The 19,896-nt window shown below is 38.2% G+C and overlaps 1 protein-coding gene across 3 annotated transcripts; it reads left to right on the top strand.

Annotated features, from left to right (window-relative positions):
- The first annotated feature begins 1,101 nt into the window (after window positions 1–1,101).
- Window positions 1,102–19,544, top strand: kdm2aa (lysine (K)-specific demethylase 2Aa). 3 transcript variants are annotated; one of them, XM_007574621.2, is made up of 25 exons: window positions 1,102–1,252; window positions 3,157–3,295; window positions 3,424–3,502; window positions 3,682–3,728; window positions 4,153–4,331; window positions 4,425–4,531; window positions 5,318–5,411; window positions 5,503–5,656; window positions 5,724–5,839; window positions 6,717–6,843; window positions 8,050–8,225; window positions 8,320–8,397; window positions 8,785–8,918; window positions 9,563–9,686; window positions 10,681–10,809; window positions 11,431–11,514; window positions 11,620–11,646; window positions 12,407–12,512; window positions 13,225–13,809; window positions 14,642–14,801; window positions 15,111–15,353; window positions 16,620–16,783; window positions 16,861–17,007; window positions 17,683–17,901; window positions 19,129–19,544. In XM_007574621.2, the coding sequence occupies exons 1-25, from the start codon at window positions 1,247–1,249 to the stop codon at window positions 19,308–19,310; spliced, it is 3,606 nt and encodes a 1,201-aa protein (XP_007574683.1). In that variant the 5' UTR covers window positions 1,102–1,246; the 3' UTR covers window positions 19,311–19,544. The 3 variants fall into 3 exon arrangements, with proteins under 3 accessions (XP_007574683.1, XP_007574681.1, XP_007574682.1); XM_007574619.2 differs by lacking the exon at window positions 1,102–1,252 and adding an exon at window positions 1,904–2,212; XM_007574620.2 differs by lacking the exons at window positions 1,102–1,252; window positions 11,620–11,646 and adding an exon at window positions 1,904–2,212.
- The last annotated feature ends 352 nt before the right edge of the window (window positions 19,545–19,896 follow it).

Here is a 19,896-nt window from a genome sequence, read left to right as displayed (position 1 = left end):
TTTACGTTTTTGGAGTGCACTTAGTGGGTGAGAGACACTTATAATGTATGAAATGAAAATAATTGTAATTTAGAGTGTGTTCATATTTTTTAATATTCAGGGTTTTTTTTTCTTAGATGACTGTGACATTGCCTTGAGGCTCTTTTTTTAACAGCTATAAGTTCTTGTTTTGTGTGTTTTTATTACAAAGCTGTGTATATGACATCATTTTTTAAAGTTTATTTTATAGTGCTTAACACTGCTTCTTAAGAAAGTTTATGGCAGCCCACTTGGCAGTGATGATTGACTTGTTTATGTTAAGATCTGACCATTTTGAGCTGCATATTAGGGAGAAGCTAAGCTTTTCTGAAGTGTAAAACAAGCCTTAATGGACTGGCAACCTGTTCAGATGCAAGCCTATTCCCATGACAGCCTACTTACATAAAAAAGAACATTAAAGTAGCCTATTTGATGTAAAATGTATGTAGTGAAGCATATTGGGCATTATTCAACATTCATCGTGGGTCTAATTAATATTGGCTGTTCCGAAATTTAGTTTTTATTGAAGTTTTTTTAGATTTTTGCCATGAAACTGTCATTTTTTTTGTTATTGTTAAGCAGTATGAGTTTGTATCAGTGTAGGAGAATAAATTAAAATTTATTTGTTTCTGTTTCATAGATTTGTCCATTTTGTTCACAAATAAAATATATACACACCGACCATCATTTTTGTTTGTCTGACCTATGATCTACGAGTTTTAGTTTCATTTTAGGTTCTAACAGAACAGAAGACCCTTACTAGAAGACCTGGAGGACCTGAAGGGCCTGCAAGATAAAATCAAATTTAATCAAGCGATTAGGCTAAGATTATTGATAGCTAGAGATTAAAAACACAACTGTGGAGAGCTTCTGCATGTTTACTGACTTTTGGGTGGTCTTCTAAATATTTATTGTTTAAAATTACATTTTAGTGTTTCGGTTTTCAGACAAAAGCAGCACAGCGTGGTCTCTGGCTTGCCGTAGATCAGATGTACCTATTTGAAGGACAAGCCTCTTCTACCAATCACAGCAACCATGCAACATTTGCCAGCCAATGAACGGTGGATGACAGAAGGTGCAGTTGCATTTCCATCAGAACCACCCACTTCCTTGTTGAGCTGAAGCATGACTGTTGGGATGTGAGTCTTTGGCAGTAGTGACAGCTCACTGAGGCTCTGAGTCCACTGGATCACGGCTCCCGTCCTGAGGAGACCCGCTCTCTGTTATCATGGGGGTAAGCGCCTTAATACGCTCTGGGTTCTGACGTATTTTAAGTCTTATTTGACTGAATGCAATTTTTACTGGATAATAAGGCGGTGTGGACGGTGTGTCGCATCGTCACCTGGTTGGCTACCCTTATGATTGATATGTTGTTCAATCACCCAATAAAGGCGTTAGAACCTAACAACCAATAGGATGCAAGACGTGGTTTCAAGTGTGGCGTTATTGGTAGTTTGGTAGGTTGCTTACGCCCTTATTGGGATAATTGTCCAATCAGAATTCACGTATTTTATTGACGCTGAGCGTCACCGCTGTAAATCCAATGAGCTTCTCGCCTGCTCTCGCGTGATTGGTCCAGAACGAGTTTGTGGGTGGGATCTACTGTTGTTTTGTGATGGAATGGAAAATGGCGGCTGTTTAGAGACGTTCATGCCGATAGGTTTTGCAGTTCTAGTTACACAGAGAAAGTGTTTTTCCTATGGTTAAGCTTGTTCGGATACAGGCATCTGTTGTTAAATAACCCGAGGATATGTTTGGGGTTCTATCGGAGGACATTTTGAACTCAGCAGACCAACACTGACCCGGCTCGGATTAGAACAAAGCTTCCGTTGATCTTGTATTTAGAAAAACTATATAACTTATAATTCTCGCTAACTTCTAGACTATGATGTAGCCGAGTAGGACTACTTTTTTCTTTTTGCATCTTTTTAACCGCTTTGGTATTTCGCTGTAAATCAAAGCGGAATCAGCCAAGCTCTCTGTAAGCTCCGTTAGTTTAATCTTTTTAACGGGTCTTGGATTGCAGCCATTTAGGTCCATACTTTTTAGCGAATTGTTTACTACGAAAGAGCCATGTGGCCCTACGGTGCAGGTTAAAGGTCATCTATGGTGGTTCTTTACTTCTTCAGTGGAGAGAAGCCAGTCGTTCCAACTGAATATGGATGATTCAAAGCCTCGGTTCAGCAAAAGGCTGGTAAGTTTAATAATGCCCGTTTAGGTTCCCCAGGCCGCTATGTAATGAGACAAAGATTGAAACAACTCAGTGTAAACTAATGCAATTAGAAAAGGTTAAAGAACCCAACACTTTATAAGTTGTACAACTCACAGGGAAATCCCACAGCATGATCACAGGGCAGTAGAAGAGGCCCTCCATACTTGTTTTGAAGCAACTGATTGGACTACTCTCTGCCAGCCACATGGAGCCACATCAGTGCCATGACTGAGTGAGCGAATGACTATCTAAACTTAAGTGTGGACTGCACCATCCCCACCAGAACAGTGAGATGCTTCCTGAATAACAAACTCTGGGAAGGCAGAGTCTCTTCAGTCAGAAGCTTTTTCAGATTTACTGAGATACAGACCACTACAAGAGATCTTCCCTGCCAACAGCCATCACAATCTTCAATAATAAAAAATTAATGAGTTACAGCAACATTTAATTTCCCTCTGGGATTAATAAAGTATTTTTGAATTTGAATTTGTTGCTACTTGATAGTTTGTCCATTGTTCTTAGGGCTGCAGGAATGGAGAGCTGTGTTTTCTTTTTTTCTGGTCTTGGCCCTGGAAGAACTAGGCTAGACTCCATGGATCATATGGCAAATCTTTATTACTCTTACTGTTTTTTAAAGTTGTCGAACAATGTTATTGAACATTGTAAGCTGATGAATTCGGTTCAGAGATTGTGCATCAATGTCTGACTCCATTTAAGATCCATAAATATTAGCTCACTAGAACAATGATCAGTTGTTCCATTATTTTGTGGTGTACAAAAAAAATTCAGTTTTATGAAGTATTAGTAAAACTCTAATCATTTGAGCTCTGTCTTGGAATTTGGGTTGACTGTTTAACACCATCAAGTTTTTTTTGTTTTGTTATTTGTCTCCTTCCATACTTCTTAATTTGATCTATCCACAACAGCGAGCCGGTACTCGAAGGCGTTACCATGACGATGGGATCTCAGATGAGGAGATTGATGGGAGAAGGATGTTCGACTTGGAGGAAAAAGTCAGAAGCGAAAAGTTCAGTTCTGATCGAATCGTCCGCATGGAAGGAAAAGGTAATTAGTTGTGTTTAACTATTGTTTGGCGCTTTTAGCCAGACAATAGGAGACAGAAGCTTTCCTTAACAGTTTTTTTTATATATGTGCGCTTCAGTCCATTTTTGTATTTTTTCAATATTTCACAGATTTTACATACGAGTTTGTCCAGAAAGGTGGCCTAAGAGACCCGATTCTGTTTGAGAAGCCTGAAGGCCTGGGAATCAAGTAAGAACATTTCTGTTTACTGATTACTCATGACCTGTTAGCTTGGTCATGTGTTAGTTGCTGTTAGCAGCTCTTTGGTGCTAAGCTAACATGTCTTGTTAGCTTGGTGGCTAATATGACCTGATATTTAAACTAAACCTCAGCCATTGTATCACTTTGACTTTTGTGTGGTTCTGCAGGATGCCAGAACCCGATTTCAGTGTCAACGATGTCAAAACGTTTGTTGGTAAGATTTTAATTATCATCTTTGTTATTGTTTTTATTATTGGATGTTACAGCTTCATCTGGATAAAGCTACATGTCTTTAATTGAATGTTCTGCACAGAGAATAACTTCAATTTCCACAATAGTGAGAAAATATGGAAATTTATCTTTGTTCTTCATACATATGCAAAGTATTTATTTGTTATTCATGCATATGTTCTTCTATTCATCTGATATTCCATTCTTTATCCATACATCCTCATTTATTTATCTTCTCATCCATTTTTCCTTTTGTCCATTTGTCTTCTCATTCTTTTGTACTTTTGTTGTTTTGCCTTCTCATCATTTCATCCTCTCCTCAAACTCTTTTCTTACGGACGGTTTCCAGCTTTCTTCTCTGATTTGATCATGTGACCAACCACCTCCTGTCTTCTTCGTCCCCTCAGGTAGCAGACGCATGATAGACGTAATGGATGTGAGCACCCAGAAGGGGACGGAGATGTCCATGGCCCAGTGGACGCGTTACTATGAGACTCTGGCGTCCCAGAGAGAGAAGCTCTATAATGTTATAAGTCTTGAGTTCAGCCACACCAAGCTGGAGAATTTGGTTAAAAGACCAACCACAGTATGTTCCCTCTCTCCGTAAATATACTGACATCAGTAACGTTTTAACTTTCAATACATTTTTATTTTATTTTTCTCTTTCTTGTACACATAGGTGGAGCTCATAGACTGGGTGGACAACATGTGGCCTCGTCATTTAAAGGAGAGGCAGAGGGACTCAACCAACTCCATCAATGACATGCAGTATCCAAAAGTCCAGAAGTAAGTTCCTAGTTTCAATTGTTCATATGTGAGTTTTGTCTTATTTCATGTGTACAAACCAAGGGTGTTATAGTTAACTAAAACTAAAGAAATAACAAAAAATTTTGAAAAAACATTTTTGGTAATTAATGGGAAAAAACTGTAACTAATTAGAACTATGTTGTATAAAAGTAAAACATACTGAAATTATAGATGGAACAAAGTTTGTTTTCGTAGAACTGATGTGAAATTTACTTTTTATTTATTTTCACCACACAAGCAGTTTACGTCAGCTGTCGGCAAAGTACGGCACTCCATACTCCACCAGGTGGCGCTAGTCTGCGAAATGCAAAGCAGCAAAATTTGAGAGAAATGCCAGTCAGTTTGGTGTTCAACAATAATAAATTTTTTCAAAACAGTGTCTTCTATTGAGTATTCAATAGAAAATCAATATACAATATTTGATTCTGCACATAAAAGTGAACCAAAGTCTGGAAAAACTAAAACTATTGCTAGAACAAATAAAGTAGACAATATTTAGCTAATAAAAACTAGAAAACAGTCACAACAGGATAAAACTGAACAATAATGAAACATCCAAAACTATCTCATATAACCCTGGTACTAAGTTGCAAGTGACTATTTGGCAAGATATGGGAACTTGTTTTAAGTCATTAATTCCTTAATATTGATGAAAGTGTACTACAATATTTGCACTAGAAACTAGACAAAAGTACTTGGTAATATTTTTTTTTTTTTTTTGCCGTGTTAGCTCATCTGAACTCAACCAAGCTGTTTATTCCTCAGATATTGCCTGATGAGTGTTCAGGGTTGCTACACAGACTTTCACATCGACTTTGGCGGGACGTCAGTCTGGTACCACATTCTCAAAGGGAGAAAGGTAGAAGACAAATGTTTTTATTTGGGTTTATAGTGGGAAATGGTGCAGTTTATTGTTTGTACTGATAATAATAAATGCGTTTGTGCTTTAGGTTTTCTGGCTGATCCCTCCGACGGATCCAAACCTGGAGTTGTATGAGAACTGGGTTCTGTCTGGGAAGCAGGGGGACATTTTCCTGGGAGATCGAGTGTCTGACTGTCAGAGGATCGAACTGAAGCCGGGCTGCACGTTCATCATACCCTCAGGTACGTTCAGAGTACGTCTGACGCAGCGGCTCAGGAAGCAGTTCTGATGTTCGGCTTGAATCCTCAGGCTGGATTCATGCGGTTTACACTCCTGTGGATTCGATGGTGTTTGGAGGAAACTTCCTGCACAGCTTCAACATCCCCATGCAGCTAAACATCTGCAACATTGAGGACAGAACCCGGGTAGGTTCTGACACAACTCTATGAAATGTAAACAAAAGGCACTTTGGGTCACGGGTGTCCAAAGTGCTGCCAGTTTTATTTTATTTCATTTATTCATTTCTCTTTTGAGGAACCCAACTTCAGTTGAAGAATAATAGAGAATGCAGGTGGTTGATGCTGATTAGAGCTGGGGGATAAATTGATTATATCGATTAATCAAAATTTTCCTTTTTGATGGTTTAATTTTAGCAAAATGTGGATTTTTTTTTTCCACCCACGTGTGTTTCTGTAGCTCAAATTGTTTTACATCTTCTAATTAACTTGAGTTTAAATTCAAGTTAATTCACAGAAGAGATGATTGAAATAAATGCCAGTTTTTGAAATATATTTTCTGTTGTTTTTAATTTATTTTTAATAAAATTTGGAAAAAAAATGGGATCGAAATCGTATTTGGTGTGAAATAATTGTAGATTTTATTTTTAAGCCATGTCACCCAACTGTCATGCAGATGTAAACTTTTTATGTATAGTCAGGGCAAAATTATTACTGACAGAACTTTTTTATAATAGAAAATTTCAAGTAACACACAAAGTATTTGTGTTTTTATTACCAAGCTTTTATAATAACTAAAAGCTGACTTTGCTGCGGCCAAGCCATTTAACAATCAAATAAATCTTGTTTTTCTAACCGAGAATAAATTTGTTCAAAATAATTTGAAAACTACATCCTTTCCTTTTAATACAGAAAATGTATTATATTATTTTAAGTTTTGAATCTACAAATCCCTTAATAATCTAAAAATTAGACATTTTTCTTGGCCCGAAAGCGTTTTTGACTCAACCGTTTTGCCACATGTGACATAAAGTTTGTACACCCCTGTTCTTGGTGTCGGCTGCAGGTTCCTGTGAAGTTTCGCTGCCCGTTCTTTTATGAGATGTGCTGGTACGTGTTGGAACGCTACGTCTTCAGTCTGACGAAGACGTCCTACTTCACCGCCGAGTTTCAGAAATACTCACTGGGTACAGGTAAGAAACAAATGCATGATGAATACAGTTTCTGCAGATTGACTCTGGTTGTCTGCTGACCTTCAGTCAATATTCTGGAAGCTCGTTCTGCTGCCTATAATGTTTCTTTACATCAAGTGGAAAATGTAGCAAATTGAAATTACGAAAATGAATTTGCTTAATGGAAACAGCAATTTCAATAAAAAGTTTTTACGCTAGAATGAGGTGGTTTTCTTCAGCCATATCAAAACACCTTTTTTCACATTGCATGAGTCATGTGATCAACAGCCGGATGTTACTACTGGCAGAAACGCAGAAGAAGACAACAGGAAGTAGCAGGAGGACAATACCGTATTTTCCATACTATAAGGCACATTTAAAAGCCTTTAATTTTTATCAGAAAATCGAAGCAATTTTGTGTGGTACGCGGCGCTCATGGTGCTGTCAAAATGTTTAGTTACGTTACAGCTACCGTAGTAAGGCGTGTTGCGGAGTAATGCCTACTGTGATACCTACTGACTTTTCTGACTGTTTTGTTTTCACTTTATATATAAAAAAATTGAAAATAGACCACTCATTAACAGTGCACCTCATAAGTAGTAAAATACGGCTGCTGTTTTTGAGGTTTTTTGGACAATGTGCTGTCTCACAGCATCATCATGCACTTCATGAAAGTTGTTTCATTTGAACGTGCTGAATCAATAGCTCTTCTGTAAAATGGTCGACTACAATTTCCCCAAAATGCCGCTCACGTAGCCAAACCCAAGTATAATGGTTTGTTGCGCCAACGCCTGAATAAAGCGCGACGTCTCCTCTGATTGGCTCATAGATGTTGAACGCTAGCGCCACGGCTGAAATATGAAAAATCTGTTGCTGCCGTTATTTTAATAATTTGTAGAGTGAACAGGCTTACTGATGTATGATTTTAATTGAATTTCTTATTTAATGGAAACACAGCAACCGCAAAATTGTGTTTTGTCGACATAATCAGAATATAGACAAATATTTGCGCACATTTTAATGGAAACACAGCCACTTTTTCAGCCCTTATGCACTGACTGAAGCAATCTCTGCCTGATTCTGTCGTTTACATTCCCATCATCAGATCTGCATGTGCACCACAATGTATTAAACTTTAGCTATTCTTTCTGGATGCCCAACTTGTTGCTTTGCTGTTTTTCCTGACATGCTAGAATTTCTCTGATTAAAATCTGTTATCTGATTCAGAGGAGGATTCTGATAAGAACGAAGAGTCGGAAAAGCCTCCATCCAAAGTCCATTTGACGCCGCTGGAGCTGGAGGGGCTCTGGAGTTTGATCAGCAAACTGGAGGCGCTGCCGTCGAGCAAAAAGAGCGTCCCGGCCGGGATCCAGAACGCTTCAACACTCATGACGCACATCAAGGTACTTTACAGCACTTTGTCTTTACTGGTTGATATTTTTAATGTTCATTTTTTTTTTGTTTTCAGCCTTTTAACAACTTTTTTTCCTCTTTCAGGCTTTACTGAAGGAACATGCTAATGACAACCCTAAGCTGTCCTACACTGGAAAACCGATTGTGAAGTGGCCACCCAGGGTAAACATTCATCTGAATCTGATCCAAACGTCCTTCTGGACCAAAACAGTTTCATAACTATTTACACTCTCATTTTCTTTTGTGTCCTTTCATTTTTCCCATCACATTATCCTAAACAGTCATTTCATTTAGAAACACCTTAGGCTTAACGTAACTTGCCTGTTTTATCTGATCCAGTTTTCTCTTCCTGATTATTGATATCAGCTGATATGAAATGCTTTGATTGCGATGCGTTTGTAAAAAAATGTCTGTATTAATGCCTTCAGCGTGCAGACGGACAAATCTGGCAGCTACCCTTTATAAAATGATTAAATTACTTTAAGTGGAATATACTACAACTAACAATAATAATGTTACATTTTCTTGGCTTTTCTGCGTCGTCCTCAGCCTTCGTGGTATCAGCCGCCTCCTCCGCCTCCACCGCCACCGGCTCCTCGTCCTAAACCGCCCTCAGCGACCTCCATGCAGCGATCGCAGAAACCCTCCTCCTCCATGTCCTCCCTGAGGCGCCGCAGAGTCAGGTAGCAAACATAAAATTTACTTTTAGGTTGGGCACAGCCAGAATTACTAAAGGGATGGGAGGAAGGGCTGGAATTTATGATTTAGTAAACAATTATTCTGATGATTAATCTGATAAACACAGTGTAGGGGTAATCTGGTGATTCTTCTTTGGATTAACCCAACTAATGATTACATAGCAAGAGGTGTTTTTTTTTTGTTTTTTTTTTAACTGAATTTAACCAGGTGAAACTAAAAATGCTCCACCCAGAACTCCTCAAGTTTTGGGTGGAGCACATTTACAAATAAAGGTTTTAATTTTATCTTAAATGCTAAATGTTTATATTTTTGCACAGTTTTGGTTTTAAAACTGCTCTGAGTGTGTTGTTCTTTCCGGAAATGGCCTTTTCTTAAGTTTGTTTACTCCAGTTAACAATTAATCAATTTCTAAATTATTTAATTATCATTTCAATAATCGATTAATCACGATTAATCATCTCAGACCTAATTGGAAGTCAGTACAGAGTCCTAATTTGGTTAAAAATATGAACTGAAGCGTCTGAGGAAGGACTCCAGTGCGAACCTCTGATCATTCCTCTGATTCTGCGTTCAGGCTCCACTTCTTCATGAAGAGAATCCATTTTAACTTTCTTCCGTTTGTCTGCAGATGTAAGCGCTGTGAGGCGTGCATAAGGGCGGAGTGTGGAGACTGTAACTTCTGCAGAGACATGAAGAAGTTCGGAGGACCTGGGAAACTCAAGCAGACCTGTGTGCTGCGGCAGTGCCTCTCCGTAAGAAAGTTCAATGTTTATTTGTAAAAATGTAAAAAAAAAAAGTAGAAATGCGTCTCTTTGCTCAATGAAAATGTACTTTACTGTTTGCATGAATGTTGCTTAATAAGAAAGGTGAAAAAATGAATAAAATGTCAAATACATTTTTATAAATATTGCAAAATATCATCTAAAAGTACCAATAATGGGATAAAAGTAATTAATATATACATTTTATCCAATAAATAATGTGTATCTGCACCACATAAACCTGCACTGCTGCGCCCCTGATTATTGTTTTAAACATTCCAGACCCGTAGGGGGCAGTGTGGTGCAAAGCTCAGACCGCCTCAGCCAATCAGATTGCTTCAAAACAGCCACAACTTCCTGTTAGGAGTTACACACTGCACCAGGAGGTTAATTTATATGGACAGATATAGGTATTAAACTACCTTTAATTAGTGTATTGAATGTAAAGTTAATAAAACACGACAACGTCGCTGCATTATTTGTCGCAGATTAAATCTGTTTGCTCATGTAGACACACATATACAAATATGGAGTTTTCTCAAATAATTTCTCCATTTTGGTTGGAGACTTCATAAATGACAGTTTTGAGTTTGAGTAAACGTATAAAATGTATGCTAACACTTTATTTGAATGGGTGTGCATGAGACTGACACGACACTGTGATAAACATGAACGAGTCTTCATGAATGTTTCTGTAAAAGTCCGTAAATAATGACACTTTTAATGGACTTTTAATCCAACTTTTAGTGCAACTTTGCATTAAAAATGTCATTTATTGAATGACACTTTGTGACAACAGTCGTAAACATTCATGAAAACCCCTTCATGTTTATAACAGGTCAGTCTTATGCAGACCCATCCAAATAAACTGTTACCAAATGGATTCGTTTTTCCCAGATATTATGGCAAAGGTATTATTAACAGGGTTTGTTGTCGTGAGTGAACTGATTTTTATTTTTTTTTGTAACTTTGCTGCCTCGTCCAGCCGGGCCTCCCGCTGTCTGCAGTGTGTGAAATCTGCAAGGAGCCGAACCAGGAGGAAACTGGAGACGCTTCCCTCACGCTGATGGAGTGCTCCAGCTGCGCTCAGATTGTCCATCCTGCCTGCCTCACGGTAAGCTGGGAACATTTGGTTTTGTTCGTACTGGTTCCTTAAAATCCCTGAAAACCATTTCATTTCAACTAGGTGTTTTCAAGGTTTGGAAAGTGCTTGATTTCTGTGTAAAATCCTTAAAAGTGCTTGATATTCAAGCTGCAGTAGCCATCCAAGAGTAAAAACGTATTTGGTAAAAAGTCGGCTCAAGTACTGAGTAACTGATCAAATTATCAACCATTTAATGTTTACAAATTTCATCATTAGATGGAGCAAAATATAATACTTGAAAAGTTTGATATTTAAAGGATGAAAATTAAAATAATTCATACAAGTAACAAAAAATAACTACATTTTTTTCTAAATCAGTTTCTTTCAATAAAAAAAACTAACAGAAACTGCAGGTGTGTGTCTGGTGAATTTTTGGTTAAAACATGTTTGTTTTTTATTCAGTGGGTAGAAAATCCAGAAATTTTACTCAAGTAAGAGCAGAAATACTTCATAATAAAATTACTCAAGTAAAAGTAAAAAGTACAGAGTAGTAAAAATACTACTAAGAGTAAATGTTTTCCAAAGGTTTCTCAGGTAAATGTAGTTTCTACCCAGCTCTGGTGCTGAGTTTCTTTTTAAACGTCCTGTTAGGTTCAGGGCGACGGCGTCGTGAATAAAGACCTGCCCAGCTGCTGGGAGTGTCCAAAGTGCGTCCAGGGCATCACCGATCGAGAGGTAATCAATATCCTAATCTGTCTTTAGCTTCATGTCACTTTGTTCGGTTTAGTTGCTCTGTTTCAGAGTCTTAAATTTATCCTGTGATGATTCACCTGTTCACAGTGTAAAGGTGACAGAGGCGATTCAATGGTGAGTCAGAAGTTACTTTATCTTTTACATTTTATCCAAATGTAAAAGATAGTGACGCCTTCAAATGCATTTATATTCCTTGAACCTTTTTCATATTTTTCCACTTTATTAGGATTTTAAGAGATAGACTTATAATGTAACTGGGATCAGTTGGAATGTGTGTCTAATTTAAGTTTTTGTAAAGTGCCTTTTGTGAAATTATTTGTTGTGAATTGGTGCTTTATAAATAAACTGAACTCACTCCAAAAACACAAAAAATTACCAAGAATTTTTGGTCTAATTTCCAGTGCAAATTTTGTAGTACATGAAATAAGACAAATTTAACTTTCAACATTGCTTTAAGGAAATAATTCCAGATAATTTAACTTTAATATGAGAAAATGTCTTGTTATAAGTGAAATAATCTCTCTGTAGAACTAGTACTTTTTTTTCATCAGTATTAAGGAATAAATTGACTTAAAATAAGGTTTGTCTTATTTCAGGTGTACTAAGATAATTCCACTAGAAATTAGACAAAAAATACTTGGTAAGATTTTGTTGTTTTTTGCAGTATTGAATTGAAAAGCAGACTGTTGCATTGAATTTCATCTAGGGGTGTCAGAGTAAATGAGTTTAATAAAAATAAGTTAAACAACATTCACTACTCTGTGTCGGTGTTTCATGAAAAAGCTGGTAGTTGTTTTTAGGATCATTGTGATCAAACTTAGTTTCTGCTCTCTTTTTGTTTCTAATCTTCTTCCTCTTTTCCTCCAATGTGCAGAAGAGGAAATCTTCATCGCTGCTTGATGCTCGGATTGCTAAAATTTACAGACGGCAGCTCCACAGCCAGGAGGGCGACGACTCGGGGAGTGATGACGATGATCACGGTTTGTGTGTTTTAAATGTCTGCTGGAAGCTAGAAGTGGGCAATATGGTCTCAACGTTTTGTCACAAAATTTTATGGTACTAAAAATATAAAAATATGATCCATATATTGTTACTTTTTTTTAGATGTTGCCTGTTGCAATTAATGTAGTAGTCTGACAAAAATTTTTATAATTTCCATTCTGTTAATTAATATATTTTGAAGGCCAATTTTGTTTACAGAAACATCATAATCCCCCAGAATTGAGACTTTTTTTCCGACTCTCCCATTCTAATCTATTATAGATTATAAATTCTACTACTTTTGCCTGTGGCAATTAATTAATTAATCGGTCAGAAGATTTAAATAAGCTGAGCAATTTCCATTATGATAAATATATTTTGAAGGCCAATTTTGTTTACAGAAACATCATATTCTCTGTTGATGTTCTGAGATTAAAGAATTTTGACTTTTTTAATTTTAAGGAAAAAAAGTCAGAATTCCAGGAAAAAAAGAAGAAAAAAAAAACAGAATTCTGAAGAAAAAAGTTTGAATTTATACCTTTTTAAAAATTTTTTCCAGTGGCTGTAATCGTCTTCCGTGTAAATACCCACTCTTACCGGAAGAACCTTTTTATTGCCTGTTAGCAGCTTTTTAGTCACTGTTTTCTAAAAACATAAAATATGCCAGAAGCAGTTTTATTGACCTCGCCTGTCCTCGTATCGTGTCTCTAGTGTCTCACAGAAGAAGAATGGGCCACTCGTCCAGAAAGTCTTTTGGCGCCAGCAGGAGGGGTCTGTCGCGGGGCGGCTTGTCCCACAAGGGGAACCGAGGCGGGTTTGTGTCGGGCTCCATGTCGGTCCTCAGGCTGAAGCGAGGGATGGGAATGAAGGAGGTCGGACGCAGAGGGCGGGTCCGGCTCCGCGGAGGATCCAGGATGCAACGCAGGGGAGACGACTCCGAAGAGTCAGACGATGACGAAGACGACGACGAGGACGACGACGATGACGACGATTACGACGATGACGAGTGCGACAGCGAGGAAGAGAAGGAATATCTGCGCCACAAACACCGGAGACGCAGGAGGGACTACGACGAAGATGACGACAGCGAGGGGCAGGAGTTCGACCCCGAGGAAGAGGAGGTGGACACGGCAGAGGACGACGAGATGAAAAGGGAGGATGATGAGGAGGACGGACGCTGGGATTCGGACCCAGAACCGCCGGTGCTGCTGGTGTCCGATCTGAACGACGACCTGCTGAGTGGATCCTACCTGACGGTCACGCTGCAGCAGCCGCACAAGGCCAAGACGCAGTCAGGTAAACGGAAGGACTCGAGTGTTTAATGATGGGACTCAGTTAAAATGGCAACTTAGGGTTCTGAAATTAATCAAGATTAATTTAATTTTAAGCAAAACATACATCAGCAATATAAAGATTTTCAATTAAAAAATTTTTTTGCTGCTAAATTATTGAATAAGTGGACATTTTATTTTACCTACTTTTATTAAAGCTGCAATACGTAACTTTTATAAAAAACGTTTTTTACATATTTGTTAAAACTGTCACTATGTCATGACAGAATGTTATGAGACAAATAATCAGTGAAAAAAAATCAACCAATCAGAACCCGGATGCGGATTTAACGCTGTCAATCATGCCCATCTATGTTCTGCTCACACCCCTTCTCATGCCGTCCTTCCTCTCTGCTACGCTGCACCTAGTGTAGCCTGTCATGAATGCTATGGCTAGTTAGCATAGATACCTGCGACAGCAGATAAACGGTTTTCCTGTAATAGTATGTTGTTTCTCTGCCGTTAGCACACTTAGCAGCGCGTTCATGACGTTGATTGACGGTGCCAAGATGCTCCTCCTGGCTCTGAATGGTTGTTTCACGAGCATCTGCATCTATGCAGATGGCAGTAGGACCACAGATGATCTCTCACAAGATTTGTGGATGTTGCTAGTGTGTCGTATTTACAGGTGTACCAGAAACGATCAAAAACAAAGGTTCTGGCTCAGGACTTTTGTATGTTTAAAGTATATAAAAACAAAAAGCAATTTAAGATTTGTAATTATGGCGTTAAAGTCTTGGGTCTAGTTGAAGTTCTGGCTCTCGTTGAGTGTTGTGTGACCTGTCTGCTTGGTTCAGGCTCCATTGTTCCAAAGCTGGAAGCGGCCATGGGGTTAAGGTCAACTGGAGCTGCAGGAAGTCAGCAGGGCTTCATCCAGAGAAAGGCGGCTCATTCCAAACCTTCCAGGGTCCGAGGTTCTGATCCTGCTGACTCTCTAACCCCGAGAGGACCGGGCAGGTAGAGATTTCTCTGTTTTAGTTACAAATACTCCTACTACTTCTATCTGATAACCAGAGGTAGACAGTAACTACTTACATTTACTCACATTTACTTGTGTAACTTTTTGAGAAAATGTACTTTTTGGAGTATTTTTAACTATACTTTGTCTTGAGTAATTTTACTATGTGGTATGTAAGTTTTATAAACTTTATATTGATTTGTAATTTTATTTTTCTTCTGCCTGCTTTTAATATTTTGTAATCATGTTACGTAAAGGCTCACAGTGACAATTTAATTTTATTTATTTATTTTTTCGTCCTCTCTCAGGCCTCGGATACGAGGAATCCAGGGAGACAAAAGCAGCAGAAATTACTCAGCGTCTTCCTCAGAGGAAGATCAGGCTGCTGCTTCTGCCGCTTCCCTACCGTCATCCCTACTGTCCCTGCCATCCTTTAAGGATGCAGGAAGTGATCGGGGAGGGGAGAAGGAGGTCTGGGTGTCCGTCTTCAGCTACTTGAACAGAGCCGATCTGCTGGCCTGCATGACTGTCTGTAAAGCCTGGTACAAGTGGTATGTCTACAGATTCAGCTTTATTAAAAATCAACTAAATTAAAACACTTACGATTAATTGACAGTTAACGGTTTGTTAGATTAAAATTAGTTCCAACCAATTAACTAAAAACGTCCTCTTACCTATTTTCAGTGTTGTAATTTGGCCGCCATCCAACAGAGGGCGCCGCTGATCATAGTTAATCAGATCATAGTTGGTAAAAGAATCAAGATGGCGACGGGCGCATCCTTTAACAGAAATGAGAAACGGTCCAAATGGAGTTCGGTGTGAGATGTAAAATGCTCGTTGTGTGGTTCTGCTTACATTTATAAATAATTTAAAAACTTCTTAAGTTATCGCATTAATAGCGCCCATTTAGTCGAGCTGCATTTAGAAGTAGCGTTAAGTTTTCAACCAAAAGTTAATCCTGTGCCAAGACGGCGAGGACGTAACGACAGAAAACGGAAAGGATTATGAAGTACGCGATCGAAAAATACATGATTCCAATAAGGACGGCTGAAAACAATCGATAAACTTACGTTTAATTGTCCACTAATGGTTTGCTGTTGGTGATTTTTCAGGGTGTCTCAGTTTATAAATATGTTTAAGTGTGGCGGATACAACGTCTTCCAACCAAAACCAAAAATGAAATGACGGACAACCGTTGGTGTCTTCACATTTCACCGTCTCCCCTTCACAATAAAAGCATACATTCGGATGTGAAATATATACATTGTATCCACCACATAAGTTTAATAAGGTGAAAAAACTAAAATTTTCTGTTGGTTCAGTCAATATTTAATACAGCTGATGATTTTTTTTAAAAGTTCATTTTAAAAATGTACGAGAGTAAAATCATATTTCTAGAATAAAGTCGTATGAAAATAAAGTTGAAATAATGGGAATTAAATCACAGCGTTACTTGAATAGTCATAATACAAGAATAAAGTTGTAGTAATATGAGAATAAAGTCATAGTATTACAAAGTCATTGTAGTAGTATGAAAACAGCCATATTACAATAATAAAGTCATAATATTGTGACTGCATTCTCTTAATACTTTATTCTTCTAATATTTTCATTTTATTCTTGAAATTTTATAACTATTTTTGTAATTTTATTTTTGAAATTTTCTTGGCATTTTTTTAAATGCAGCATATTATGAAAAAATAACCCTTCGTGTTATGGAACCCTTCACATTAGGGTCAGTCAATGGATAAGATCAGTCAACTTTATATTCATTCATTAATCGATAACTTTCATGCTTGCGGTGCTGTTGTGTGTAGGAGCTGTGACAAACGCCTGTGGAGTCACATCGATGTGAGTCGCTGCAGCCCGCTCAGTAACCAGGCGCTGGCAGGCATCATTAAACGCCACCCGACCTCTCTGGACTTATCCTGGACGCCGCTGGCCATGAAGCAACTCAACTGCCTTCTCACCAGACTCCCAGGTACAAACCGCCACAAACGCACACCTCCCTGTCCGTACACGCCTCACCTCCCTCCGACTCCTGGTGTTTCTCTGCAGGTTTGAGGGAACTGAGGCTGACTGGTCTGCCCTGGTCGTGTCTGTCCGCTCTGGTCTCTCCCACTCTGCCCCAGTTGCAGCTGCTGGATCTGCGCTGGTGTGAAGGCATTAAAGAAGCCCAGATTAAAGAGATCATCACTCTACCTGGTCAGTAGAAGTGGAAGAGCCAAGTGACGTGAAATCCTTGCTGCTCTGCAAAAACACAAAATCTTACCATGTATTTTTGTTCTAGTTTCTCATGCAGATATCTTAGTACACCTGAAATAAGAGAAAACTAACTTAGAAGTAACTTTTCAGCAAGATGCAGGAGCTTAGTTTAAGTCAATAACTCCTTAATATTTGTGAAAAAGTTCTAGTTCCATTGGCAGATTATTTCACTTATGACATGGAAAAAATGTTTTATAAGTGAAATCATCTGCCAATGGAATAAGTACTTTTTTTTAATCAATATTGAGGAATTATTGACTTAACCTTTCAGCAAAATAGAGGAGCTTGGTTTATCTATAAATTAGTTTTGTCTTATTTCAAGTGTACTAAAATATTTGAAGTAGAAACTTGACCAAAAATATTTGGTAATATTTTGTTTTTGCAGTGTGAAAATGTTTGAATTTCAGTTAGATGTTTGCAAACTGCTTCATTTCTGCATGAAGTCCTGGAAAGTGCTTCATGCTCATACTGTTCAGTTTTATAATAATATTCAATCTAATGTCTGATTAAAAGCCTAAATTTGGAAAACGTTCTTTACAACAACAAAAAACAAACTACAAATGATCAATAAGCATCACTCTAAAAGTCACTTGTCGTCTCGATCCGCCTGCGCAGACTTGGAGTCGTCCCGCAGCAGACTGAGGAACATGGTGACGCTGCGCCTGTCCGGTCTGGATGTGAGCGAATCGACTCTGAGGCTGCTGCAGCGCCACATGCCCCAGCTGGAGGCGCTGGACCTGGCTCACTGCAAGAACATAACAGACTCCTGCATCACCCTGCTGGCAGCTGCTGGGACTCACACCCGCAACAACCTCAGCGAGATCACGCTCTCTGGTGGGTGTTTAAATGATCACAATCTGAAAACTGTCAGTAATTTAGAATTTTAACTGTCAACGTTAACACATGCACTAATGTTTTCACTAAAACCAGGAAGAGTTTATAAATCACTGAATGGCTAAACTGCATTAAATATTTGCTACTGTTGTATCAACCTCTCAGGTCTTCTGGTTCTGGTCTGTATCCAGAACCAGAATCAAACATGGAGAAGCAGCATTCAGCTTCTATGCACCACAAATCTGGAACTAACGTCCAGAAAACTGCAAAGCCACTGAAACAGAGTTCCTTTAAATCTAGACTAAAAACTCAGCTGTGTAGAGTTGATTTTGATTCATAATCAATGAAACATTGACCAACACATTTGATGATGGCACTTAAATGTAAAAAGTTTACTGGTTTTCTCTTTTGTCGACTGTTGTGACTTTTATAACTTTGTGTTTTTATGATGTAAAGCACTTTGAACTGTTTCACTGAAATATGCTGATCAAGTAAACTTGACTTAATCTGACAATTTTGTTATTGTTGCGTAATGCAGATTAATTAAAATACTATTTTGACCTATGACCTTTCTCTGGCGGAAGGTTATCAAGTTCCATAGGAAAAGAATGGAGTGAGAAATTTCTAAATGAACGTTTGAAACAAAATTTTAATTCAAAAATACTTTCTTGGTCCTAAAGGGAAATTAAATGTAACCCATATTAATTCAAATTCTTCAGGTATTGTAGATGGTGATGCTGTTGGCAGGAAAGATCTGCCAACAGCAGACAGTGAGTTTGAAGAAGCCTCTGACTTTAAATCTTCCTGAATATAAAAACCTGGAAAACTGAGTTTGGTTTGAGACAATAAAACATTTTTTGAAAATGTACAAATGTTTTTGATATGGGCAGCTGCCCAGGGCGGCATCAGAAAGGGGTAGAGCAGCCAAGAACTAGAAAATAAAATAAAATCTGTCAGTTGTCCCCCGAGCAAGTTTGCTGGTGGAGTAAGTTTCCCTTTGTTGCTGTTGAGAAGTTAGAATACAAAAAAATCAGATAATTTCTTGCAGTTTAATTGGAGTGCAACAGGATAAAATAATATAACTGTTTTTATATTTATATTTCAAGCTTACAAAGTAAGGCATAGTGATTAATGGTGATTAACTGTTTTAATTGATTTCCAGCAGTAGTTTAACCCTTGCCCGTCTCATCTGCTTCATTTAAATCCTGACTTGTTCGTGTTTGTAAGGTTGCAACCAGCTGACGGACGGCTGCCTGCCCTACCTGAAGCGTTTCTCCTCTCTGACTCTGCTGGACCTCCGAGGCTGTAAGGGCATCAGCAGACGAGTCTGCGACGCTTTCATCTCAGATTTGTCCCACGTCGCCCTCTACTGTATGATGGAGGAGAAGCTCATCCAACGCCTGGACTGACCCCACACCTTTTTAAAAAATATTATCACTAAAAGGAAGTAATGCCTTCATTTAAATTACTGATGGAGGTGGATGGGATTCTGCCATTTTATTACAGCTTGTAATTTAAAACATTAAAAAGAAAGATGGGGAGGAATTTCTTACTTTAGTATTTTCTTTGTAAACAGAGGATATGTGTTTGTTAATATTGTTTATCTGAGCACTGTGCTAAAATAAAAGTTTAGTAGTTCTGTGCCTGTTACTTCTGTTCTAATAGGAATGGTCAAGTTTTCACCAACAAGGCAAAATTGATTCCTTTTTTCCCCCCCTTATTGATGAAAATTATTGCTACAGCCAGTTCTGTTAGCTTGTTTATGTTCTCTTAAATTCTCCCACATTTGCATAGAAAATGCATTTTGGTTTGCAATGCAAAGCAGACCAGAGTTTGACGGCATGCAGACCTGCCAGATGCTCTCCACCAGCAGGGTTTCTGCAGGTTTCACAACTCAAATTTAAGGATTTTTAATAAACTTCTCCTCAAAGATAAGTTTATCTTTGAGAATGTGATCTCTCCTTGTCATGCTGTTACTTGAAAATGGTCTCCAAA

Source organism: Poecilia formosa, unplaced genomic scaffold (assembly GCF_000485575.1).
Source record: "Poecilia formosa unplaced genomic scaffold, Poecilia_formosa-5.1.2 Scaffold358, whole genome shotgun sequence".
NCBI classification, from domain to species: domain Eukaryota; kingdom Metazoa; phylum Chordata; class Actinopteri; order Cyprinodontiformes; family Poeciliidae; genus Poecilia; species Poecilia formosa.
This window is presented reverse-complemented; position numbering and strand designations above follow the sequence as displayed.